The sequence below is a fragment of the Chenopodium quinoa genome, unplaced genomic scaffold (genome assembly GCF_001683475.1).
Source record: "Chenopodium quinoa cultivar QQ74 unplaced genomic scaffold, ASM168347v1, whole genome shotgun sequence".
Taxonomy (NCBI): Eukaryota; Viridiplantae; Streptophyta; class Magnoliopsida; order Caryophyllales; family Amaranthaceae; genus Chenopodium; species Chenopodium quinoa.
This window is the reverse complement of record NW_018745533.1, coordinates 1,238,680-1,250,859: the sequence shown is the minus strand read 5'-3', so window position 1 is coordinate 1,250,859 and position 12,180 is coordinate 1,238,680. Positions and strand designations below refer to the sequence as shown.

The window sequence follows — 12,180 nt, the reverse complement described above, 5'->3', positions numbered from 1 at the left end:
ACATTTAAGTACGGTGGCGTCCAAAGGGAAAGAAGATAGAGCAAAAGAGTCGCCAACAAGTTTTAGGAACTTGTAAACCGTTCACGAGGTGAAGGTTACACCCCTTAACGATCCAGGAGATCGTCAAACTCCAATAGGTCTGGAACCATGACTGGTAGTTCGGGGATGAAGTTACAAATCCAACCTAAAAGAGATTGAATCTGCCCTAATAATAGGCATCTACTTTATTCTGATCGTATTCATGTGCGCTTTCTGACTAATATGCAATCAATAAGATTACCCTAAACCTGTTTATCTATGCTGGTTGAATATTAATGCACAAACAAATCTATTATTGGCGATCACTTGAATTATAACCATATTAACCCTAAACAAGATTATTAATTATCTTATTAAGCGTAGTTACAAATACCAATTCCCTTTAAACATGCATAAAAGGCGTGATCAAGCAATAACAATAAATAAATCAAGCAACATAATAATAATCATAACAATTATTATAACAAAATTATAACCATAATCAAAACAATTACAAAAATAATCATGTTAAAGCATAATGATAGCAAGATCCTAGGCATAATACTAACAATATTAATAACAAACTCTAGCATGTCATTAAGCAATAAAAATCAAAGCTTTAGCCCTAACATGATACTAACATGAATATTAAGAAAGAAAATAAAAGGCATCATAGAAATCACAATTGTCATATTTGATATTAGAAATTATAGTTGTTACCCTAAACATGATACTAGGAAGACCAAAACGCCCTAACATGACACTAGGAATCATATTAACAACCTAGACATGATTTCTATATCATAATATCAATAAATCAATTAAAGCACTTACTTGGATGCCTCGTATCTCTTTCAAATAACAAAATACACGCGTTAGTAACTTCAAGAAAAATAATATAACCAAAGAATTAAATTAAATAACTAAAAGAGAGATTTGGGACCAAACCCTCAGAAATTAAAACCTTTCACGTCTAGGGCGAAGGCAACTTCGAACAACGCTAGGTGTGTCTAGATCTTGTGAATGCGGAATTTTGTATGCAATAGAGCTAGTTTAGAAAGAGAAAGAGAATCAACTTTAGCTTAGAGAGAAGAGAGAATTAAAACTAGAGAGTTGATGCTATTTGATGAAATTTGATGATGGAAAACGGAGGTTTTAGGAGGCTATTTATACAGAAAATCAGCCAAACAGATAGAAAAACAAATCAGAGTTTCAACGAGGATAAAACAGGTTAGCGCCAGATGCTGAACATTAGCGCCAGGTGCTAATCTCTGTCGTCAGGCGTTAACAATTATTTTCACGCGTTTTCTTAATTCTGATAAAATTTAGCCGTACAGAAGGGAAAAAATCGTATTTTCCTTAAAAACACTCTTTTATTCTGATTAAAACTCCAAAAAGTCAACCAAAGTCAATTTATTAATGCTAATTGAATTAGGAATGAAAAGGACCTTCTAAAACAATCTAGAAGACTAAAATCAATTCTAATTGCATTAGGAATCCCTCTTCTCTGGTAACCCGCCGCTGGTCATATACATATAGAGCGCTCCGCCCGCTATATCCATATTAGGCCCTCATGTAGATCATTGAGCCACATATAAGTATCAAACCAGGCCCAGTTTAGTAATTTGACCATAACTTCCTCATTATTCATCGGAATTGGGCTTATAATATATCGTTGGAAAGCTCTTTTCAAGCCCCATCCAACTACACCATAAAAAAACTGGATTGACTGTTTTCTTAAAATAGGTTTTCAAAAACAGAGAGAAAGAAAAGGAATTAAAACTATCCACAACACTAGACTTTCCACACTTTCACCTCATTCGATTATGATTCGACGCAAAAGGTACTCATCACCGGGTTTGGTTTTGGGGAGACACATTTGGGTGTCTACAGTATCAGAGTCAGGTTATATCTTGGAAGCGTTTCACAAAAATTTCCCTTTGCCAGGGGGTTAGAAAATTAAACAAACTCACCGGTGGGTTTAATTTTTGATAATAAAAGTGTTTATGTAACTGTCTTTCAATACCCCAATTCCCCAATAAATATATATACCAAAACCCTAAATTTGTTCCTCTTATCTTTTTTGCTTTTCCCCTCTTTGCGGCAACCCTAATTCTCCAAAATTTCCCCTTTTTCTTCCTCACCACCTCCATAACCATCTCCCTTATTCCGGTCACCACTTTTCTCAGTCACGTCCATCACCTTCCTCAGTCACGCTCCATTACTCCGATCCATCAGTCACAGTCACCACTCCTATCACCCCTCAGTCACGGTTTCTCACCACTAGTCCACCGTCGTCGCTCGTGTTTGCGCTCCCTCACCTCTAGTCCACAATGGCTCGTGTTTTCCCTCACTTCTAATTTTAATCTGACATTTAAAATTTATGTCGATTTTCTTTGATTTCTCATTTTCTGCTTCATTCTCTTTTCCGTATACATTAATTGTATAATGATAACATTTGATATCCTATTTGAATTTGATGGAATATATACCCATGTTGTGTTCTTATTGACGAATTCAACAAAAATTCGATTTGTTTTGCATTCATTTTTTAAAACCAAATTATTTTGGATTGGATTGGATTGGATTGAATCTAAATTCGGTTTGGATTCAATTTGGTGTGAAATCCAAACCGAATACCGAACTTTCACCCCTAGTGGATGGTATTAAGATATCTAAATATAATAATAAGTATTTGGAATCAGGAAATGCCTAGGGTCATCAGTATACGTAATTTTCTTGTAATTATATTTGTTATTCATATTGTCATTCGCTACATATTAATATTTTGGGTTTAAAAGATCACATAGTTTGGTGGTGACATATTTTAACTAAAATTTTGGGCTTTAAAGCGCTGATGCGCACCATAGCTAATCATGTTTAGAGGGCCTTCAGTTGTTGGCAAGGGAAAATATGTAAACAAAATATATATTTTGGGGTATAAATGTCCGCACATAGTTATTAAGAGTTTCAAAAAAGGCAGTTGACTAATAAGTAAATAAAAATTATATAGGGTATAATTGTCCAAACATTATTCATGAAAGTTAAATAATAAAATTATACAAGGATAAGCTTAGATGCAATTAATATCATATTACTAGGGCATATAAGTAATCAAACATTTTAAGGATATAATTGTCCTCACACGATTCATAAGTGTTTTCTCATACGGAGTACTTTTAAAAGTTAGGAATATCGTATGTAAATCAAATTTTGATTTCTTTCAAAATGTTTATTTTTATTTATATAAGTAAATCAGCAAATTTTGATTTCTAGTTTCACCAACAAAGAAAAAAACAAATTAAAAAAAAAATTCTACTACCTCCGATCCGTTCAAAAAACTTGTGAATGTCCTACTTTAACCTTAATACTCCCTCTGTCCCCTTTTGATAGACCCTAATGGGCATTTTTCACGGGAATTAATAAACACAAAAAAAAAAATAGTTAAACTATATTGAAAAAGTAAATTGACATTGGGTATGCAAAAAAGTAGAGAGAGAGAGAGAGAGAGTGTAATAGAAGTACATTAGAAAACAAAATTTATATGGGAAAGTTAAATTTGCACAAAAATTGTTGAAAATTGGAGGGAATTTTGGTAAAAAAAATTACTCCATAATATTAATAGTTGTTGGAAAAAGCAAAAAAGGTGAACATTTTGGGACTAAAATTTGTCCATAAGGGACTATCAAAAGGAGACGGAGGGAGTAATAAATAATTAAACATTAGTAATAATTATAAAAAAAATTTAATACGACGAAACTTTATTTCAATATCTTTATACTCCCTCCGTCCCTTTTTTACATTCCTGTTTGTAAAATTACACGGGAATTAAGGAACTAATAACTTTTAACTGAGATTATGTTTAGTTTTCGCAATATATATGTGAATCTTGGTTCAATTGGAAAAACTGAAAAAGGTTTTTCTTATCTTTTCTTTTCCCATAATTTTACTTGTATATCTGCTCTTGTTTGCTCTCTCCAGCCCGGTTTCAAGGCAGTAGAGAACAGGAATGAGGTTTTGATAACTAGAAATTATATCGAAAAAGACTAGGAATACCCCTGCCACAAAATCTTGCAGTATTGCTGAGAGAAAAGTGAGTTTTTGATGAACTCTCATTGTGCTGCAAGAGATGAAGGCAGGGGTGAACCTGAAAAGCTCAGGTGACCATTTCTGTTCTTAAAGTTTCGTTGTTTTGTTTTGTTAACCTTTGATCAACCTTCAAAGTTTGTGATGCGTAAATCTTAATTTCAAGTTTTATGCAGCTCTTTTCTTGACTTGATTAAGACGGTCTTATGTGAGTTCACTGGGACTATTGCTTGTTGAATGTTATTCTCAGATTCTCTTACTACACAGCCGGTACCGGAGGTGTTGGTCGAACAGTATTGTCGACAAGCTTTTTACTTCTCGAGAAGAGGTTATTGTGTACAACAAAGGTTGTAGTCTATGATCCTAATGCATAACATCTATTACTTTTCAGTAGATGATGTTACTCAATTTGACAAGGAATAGTGATTTTTCTGCAGACATCTGCCAGAAGTAAGAAGTGCTCATGAAGTTCTGGGAGTGGGAGTACCGACTGTCAGTGCTAGATTAGGGACTGCACCCTTTTGGAACTGGGGAATGCCAAGGCTTAATAAACTAAATTGGTTCAGGGATATCAACTTTTCAAGGACAACATTGGAGCATTTAGCCGACTCATTTTGAGGGATTAGCACATTTGAGGGATATCAACTTCCTGTTTTTCCCTTATTTTGCAGGAGTAGCAGAGTAAATAATCTGAAAGCAGGTATATTGTTTCCTTTCTTATTTTCAATATAAAGTCTGTGAAATGTTGTACAAAGAAATAAGACATTGAGTGCATCTAATTTTATTTATTGTTCATATATAGATTGTATTGATGATTGAAATTGATAAACGATTCAATATCGGTCATGGTTAGCTCAATTTTTTTGGGTCTGAATTCAGACTTAATTTAAATGCATTAATCGTGTGCCTAATTTAGTTGATCGTTCCTGGATTATAACCTGAGTTTGTTTGTTGGCTGGGCTCAGGGGTGGTCGGGTGGATCTTAGTTTGGGCCGGCGGGGTTTTGGATTGTTGGATTTTGGTTTGGCAGAATTTTAAGTTTTAAGTTTCAACTAACTACTCATGTTATAATTAACAAATATCCTTAAAGATAATCATTTACTTAGTATCGTCATCAATTGATTAGTTTAATTGTTGGATTTTGGATTTTCTAATTTAGTTGATAGAAATTAGTTTAATTGTTGGATTTTGGATTGGCAGAATTTTGTTTTGCAAATAGGAAGTGTGGCAGAATGTATTATATTTGAGTCTATGCTTTGGTCATTGTTATTATTGGTAAAACAAATATTTGGGTGCTCAAATAATTTAGTCAATTATGATATATCAGATTTGAAGATGAATGAATCTTTTAAAGGTAGTTTTCTTATCATTCTAATTTAGATGATTTGTCATATCTGCTGCATTAGATTTCTCTTTATTGTCATTGTTCTTATATTCATCAGAATCACTTAGAGAGGTCCATTCGTATTCGGTAAAGTGTTGCATCAAGATTTAAACTTCTCTTATGTTTGTTGTGTGTGAATTGAGGTCAGTAATCTGTATATAGCTTTAGCATGTTAGTATTGACTCATTATTAGAGCAATTAGGATTTGAATAATTGGGAATCCTTTACTTAATTTGTAAGAAACAGGCAGAGATAGAGAGAGAGAGAGAGAGAGAGAGAGAGAGAGAGAGAGAGAGAGAGAGAGAGAGAGAGAGATAAAGGGAGGTTTGAAAAAGAAACAGGTTGTAAACAACTAAACACTCTCAAATCCTCTCTAAATGACAGAAGGATGTTGAACATCACCCTAGATTACCAAAAGGATCAGCAAGTATAATTTCAACTCTAAGCCGGAACTTCCCTCCATTTGACTTAAATCTAATGGATTGTCAAGTAATACCCTTCATTGAATTATACTGATTATCCAATGTATTCAAAATAGTTAATAAGAATATATAGTCTGCTTGAATCAGGAATAAGTGTTCACATTCCAATTGTTGCTCTAACAACACACGCAATGTCGTAAGATAGACAAATGTACAGGGTTGTCTCGAGATCAAGTGCTTGTCTGCTTGAAAATGTGTATAGGCGGATCCAAGTCTTCTATGTAAGAGTCAAAAGGGTAACTTTTGTTTGTGGTGATGATATAATCAGGCTTTGGGGTATAAAATAAAATTTTAACAAAGAGAGAAAAAGAGGTAATACCTTACTAACTTTAGTACTCTTATAATTATTAATTGGTTCACAAGTTCTAGAATCTAGAGCTTTTTCTTACTTTAGCCGATAGTTTTTTTTTTTTTTATTTTGAATATTGTTAATGTGTGTAGATGCTTTTTTCCGAAACTTGCTTTCATTTTAGAATTTAAAAAAGCAATGTCTTACTTCTTTATGGGAATGAATAACGACAAATAATTTTGGATATCCAGTTGTAGTAAAAGCTAACATCATATCTTAATTGTTCAGTAACAACTTAGTGGTTGTTGAAATATGTCTTAAGCCATTTTTAAGGTGAATGATTAGAGTTTCCTAATTTATATTGTGGCTACTTAAAGATTAATTGCGTCTTTGTAATATTTCAGGTTTTTCTACACAGTTGCATTCTTCTCTCGACTTAATTGAGCAACTACGAGATTTCAATGGCAGAAAAGTTGGTTATTTATTTATAGAAAATTTGAAAAATTGAGGAAATTTTGTAAATGACATATGCCATCAGTAATCTAAATAACTTACATACATTTTCAATTTTTCTTTAATTTTTCAATAAATTTTTATTTTTTAAAAACATTATTATGTAAGTTATTAAAAATTAATCCTCTTTCTCATTCGTTGAACATTTAGATAAGATTCTTAATATTAGAAGATATTTTTTAAAAAAATATAGAAATTTTGAAGAAAAGAATACATATGTAGGCCATCAATCAGTTTTAAGTTTCAACTAACTACTCATGTTATAATTAACGAATATCCTTAAAGATAATTATTTACTTAGCATCGTCATGAACTGATTTATTAGCTTGCAATAAGTATCAAAAATATCTTTTGAAGATATCTTGTAGTAGTATGAAATAGTACAGTTTTGTATACAATATGAATTTCAAAACTATGTCAATCTATGATTCAAAGGGTTAAAAAAAAAAGATTCAAGGTAAGAGAAAGAAGGAGATGGATTTATTTGAAATAAGTGCTAAAAGGAGATATTAGGAGGAGAATAAGGGTCTGTTCACATTTACTGAATTTAGATGCACTGAGCTGAGCTAAATTGAACTAATTAATTTATTTAAAATGAAATAAGAACTAAAAGGAGAGATTGGGAGGAGATGGATTTATTTGAAATAAATTTATTGATTATCTCGTAGTTAACATGAATTATATATAAGCACTTTTAACAAAGACATTGTGTTTAATTGAGGAGAGGGGGAGAGGGTCTAGGAGAAAAAAAAAGAAGAAATTGATCCCTTTATCTCTCCCAGCTTCTCTCTATCATCATCTTTCTTTTGACCTCCCTCTCTTTCTTGTAACTTTCAAATTTTATTTTATATACTAATCTCAATAAGTATTTGTATTATATACAAAATACTTATCCTTAAATTAGGAGTCTAACCACACTTGTCTATGTTCATTTTAATTTGAGTAAGGGTTCGTATTAACACATTAAACTGATGCAAGCAACTTCCCTTTTACTAATCCCCCAATCGCCTTGATCACACCACCCAGTTTGTCAATCCTTCCATCGCTTTCATCACACCACCCAGCTTGCCAATCCTCCACTCAAACCTCCAATTGCCTTAATCACACCACCCGTTTTGCCAATCCTCCCATCACCTTGATCGCTCCACCGTACCCAGTCCAATCACCTTGATTGCACCACTCAATTTGCCAATCTTCCAATCGCCCTAATCGCACCATCCAATTTGCTTATCCTCTAATCTCCTTTATCGCATTACCAAGTTTTCCAATCCTCCAATCACAACACCCAATTCACCAATCCTTTAATCACCCACTCACAGGCTCACACTGATGTAATTTGTACTTTTAAATTATTTTAATCAACATACCCATATATTACATTAATTCCTTAGCAACACAATCTATTCTATCATATTTCAACTTTGACCAACGCCAACATCTATACCTAACTTCGTTATAAATAAAACGTTATTAATAATCTGCACATATATCATCGCATAATTACACATTAATCACCAAGGATAGATCACCAAGTTGGGAGACCGCGCGACTCCAGTGTTAGTTCAAGCTTTAGTTATGCGCAATTTAGGTGATGAAGATAAAGCCTGATGATTACAGAAAGAAAGGAATACTCGAGGATGTTCACAAAAAAAAAAAACAAAACTGTATTCAAGAAAACATTAGGGAAAAGCTGTAATGATTTGATTAGTTGATGATAAAAGCCATTACAATACTGAAACTATATTAATAACTCATTTCTTACCATCTTTTTGTTATAACAAAATGCTACATATTTCGACAATCATTCCCCTTAAAAGCATGCTCATATGCCTTCTTTCGCTGTCCACTCTAGCTTCCATGTTTGCATCATTATGTACTATAACTAAAGTGATCATTAGAAAAATTAAATTATATTAACACATAAACTACGACTAATTACACACTAATCAACATGCAAAAAAAAAAAAGGACCATTAACATGCTCATATTGGAAAATTAAGAACCAATCATATTCATCTAAAATTAGGAGTGAGAATAGAAAAGTAGGAGTGGGAAAATAAGAATGAGCATTAATTAAATACCAGAAAAAGAGGGATAATTTGGGATATTTAGAAAAAAAAATACTTACTAAAAAAGGAAAGGAGGAATGTAATTTTCGAATACCCAAAAAGGAAAGTAGGAATGTAAAAAAGGGACGGAGAGAGTATAATAGTTTACATGGATTTTTTTTTAAAAAATACATTAGTAAAAATAAAAAACAAAAAAATATGGTCAAAGCTAAAATATAAAGAGTGAAAAAGTCTAAGGTCCCATTCTTTAGAGCTGCTCTGCTCAAATCAAATCTTTTCTGCTCAAAAGAAATATGCTCTGCTCTGCTCTGCTTAATTTTCAAATAATAATTAATAATAATAACAATAATAATTAATATTCAATAATAATAATTAATATTTTATTGATGAAAATAATTTATTATTTTGAATAATTATAATAATTATTAATATTAAAAATAATTTTAATAATTAATAATAATAATTTTAATAATTAATAATAATACTAATAATAATTAATAAGTTTAATAATTAAAAATAATAATAATTTTAATAATAATTAAAAATAATAATAATTTTAATAATAATTAAAAATAATAATAATTTTAATAATAATTAAAAATAATAATAATTTTAAAAATAATTAAAAATAATAATAATTTTAATAATAATTAAAAATAATAATTAAAAATAATAATAATTTTAATAATAATTAAAATAATAATAATTTTAATAATAATTAAAAATAATAATAATTTTAATAATAAATAAAAATAATAATAATTTTAATAATAATTAATAATAATAATTTTAATAATTAATAATTAATAATAATAATAATAATTTTAATATTTAATAATAATAATAACAATTTTAATAATTAATAATAATAATTATGATTAATAATAATTTTAATAATTAATAATAATAATAATAATAATAATAACAATTTTAATAATTATTAATAATAATAATTTTAATAATTAATAATAATAATAATAATAATAATAATAATAATATTAATAATAATAACATCAACAACATTAATAATAATAACATTAATAATAGTATTAATAATGATGTTGAAATTTGCTCTGCTCGGCTCGGCTATCCTGAAATCTGCTCTGCTCAGCTGATCCCTGCTCTGCTCTGCTCTGCCAGAAGCTCAAAAGAACAAGGCCTAAGTTGGTCAAATAATATTATGAAATGAAGGGAGTAATAAGTATTCGTAATAACTAATAAATCAAAGATAAAGAAAATCAAGTTTGATTTTTTTTTTTTAATTTTTTTTTATATTTTTTAAAAATCATGTTTGATTTCTTACCATAATTACATTTATTTAAAAAAAAAATTTTAAGAAATCAAGTTTGATTTCTTACCATAATTACAGTGTGAAAGCAACCATGCATATCCTAACCTTTTTCTCTATCCTTGTCATTTATCACCCTACTATTCATTTATAAAAAGGACCAACATTTTTCTTAAGACTCCATCAACCAAACCAAAAAATACATACTTCTAATACTCTTTGAAGTAATTTGCAAAATTCTCTAGTCCTAAAAAAAATGAATTTTTTTGCAATTTTCCTCCTCTTGTCTCTTTTTTCTATCATTTCTCAAGCACAAATAGTCGAAGACTTTTGTGTCGCGGATTACACTCTCCCTAGTGGTCCGGCAGGGTACTCTTGTAAAAATCCCGCTAGAGTCACATTTGATGATTTTGTTTTCACGGGGCTAAGCGCCCCGGGAGACACAAAAAACGTGTACAAGGCAGCCGTTACCCCGGCATTTTCCTCCGAATTTGCGGCCTTTAACGGTCTAGGGCTTGCCATGGCCAGGTTAGACTTCGCCGTAGATGGAGTTATAGCGTTGCATGTGCACCGTACATCCGAGGTTCTTGTATTGGCTCAAGGTGAAATTATTGTTGGATTCATTTCCACCAATAACACAGCTTATTACAAGAAACTCAAAGTTGGTGAAATCATGGTTTTCCCACAATCACTCTTGCACTTCCAACTTAACGTTGGTAAGACTCCGGCGGTTGCATTCGTTACCTTGAATAGCGCGAAGCCAGGGCTTCAATTCATCGATAATTCTCTCTTTGCTGGGAATTTTCCTACTGATCTTGCTGTGAAAACCATGCTTCTTGATGATAATCAAGTTAAGAAGCTTAAGAAGGCATTTGGTGGTAAACATTAAACGTTTTAGCAATTTAACCAATGGAATAGTATAATATTAAATTAAAATACCTTTTAGGCCAGGTGTTTGTTACAATTTCTGTAATAATATAATAATCTATGTTTGTTTTAATAAATCATTTTTTATACTACCTCCGTTTCGCATTATCTGCAACAATTTCCATTTAGGGAAGCTTCATATTATGTGCAACAAAAAAAAAGTTTCCTCTTTTAGTAAATTTTTTTGTGTTAAATTACCACCATACCCTTACTAAACTACACTTAACATTAATAAACAACATATTAATTCTTTAACCCAAATTAATTTATCCATAATTAAACCCTAACCCACATTCTCTCTCCTCCCTCACAACCATATCCACCACCACCATCACCATTTTTTCTCTCTCCTCCCTGTAAACCACCACCAGCACCAACCTTCATCTCTCTTCACTCTCTTCTCGCACAACCAACGCACCACCACCACCACCCAGATCCACCACACCACTGACCATTCCACCGCACCACCACCTACCACACCATATCTTCTCTCTGTTCTCTCTCTTCTATCTTCTCTATTATCCACCGCACCACCGAATATTTTACCTCGCAAGTTCGCCGCCGGCGGCTCTTTTCCCCTTATCAAAGTCGTCGCCGCCGCCTCTTTTCCCCTTTTCAAAATCGAAATTGGATGGTGGTAAGTTGTGGTTTCAGATCTAAATTAGTAGTGGTCGAGTTGGTTGGTTTGGTGGGTTCATTGGCTGGTCGGGTTTGTTAGGTTGTGGTGCGAGTTGATTGGTGGCTAGTCAGGTTGGTTGGGTGGTTTTGTTGGGTTGTGGTGCAACGATGCGAGTTGATTGGTGGCTAGTCGGGACGTCGGGTTGGTTGGGTGGATTTTGGGTGGTGGTGCGATTGGTTGGGTGGGTTTTTGGGTGGTGGTGCAAGCTAATTGGTGGTGGCGTGAGTTGGTCGGGTGGGTTTTGGGTGGTGGTGTTTCAGATCTTAGTGGTGGTGAGAGGGTGAGTTACAAGGTGGTGTTTACTCTCTCTCATCCAATTAATCACATGTTCTTTTTTTTACTAATTTTTGCTTAAGAAATTTTGTCTTGGGGAATGTGAAAGGGAGTTTGTTGCAGATAATGCGAAACGGAGGTAGTATTAAATTGAATGCATTTATCCATCAAT

General features: G+C 32.1%; 1 protein-coding gene and 1 long non-coding RNA gene across 2 annotated transcripts; both read left to right on the top strand.

Annotated features, from left to right (window-relative positions):
- The first annotated feature begins 3,911 nt into the window (after positions 1 to 3,911).
- LOC110715847 lies at positions 3,912 to 6,787 on the top strand. The gene is made up of 4 exons (XR_002510351.1): positions 3,912 to 4,178; positions 4,355 to 4,451; positions 4,542 to 4,804; positions 6,664 to 6,787. It is a non-coding gene; the product is annotated as an uncharacterized LOC110715847 (long non-coding RNA).
- Positions 6,788 to 10,385: 3,598 nt separating this feature from the next.
- Positions 10,386 to 11,018, top strand: LOC110715881 (auxin-binding protein ABP19a-like). Its single transcript, XM_021894502.1, has one exon. It carries the CDS (start codon positions 10,386 to 10,388, stop codon positions 11,016 to 11,018), a length of 633 nt encoding a protein of 210 aa, XP_021750194.1.
- Positions 11,019 to 12,180: the final 1,162 nt, after the last annotated feature.

Bases quoted from the DNA above. Each gene is read 5' to 3' on its own strand.
- LOC110715881 (XM_021894502.1), top strand. From the start codon at position 10,386: ATGAATTTTTTTGCAATTTTCCTCCTCTTGTCTCTTTTTTCTATCATT.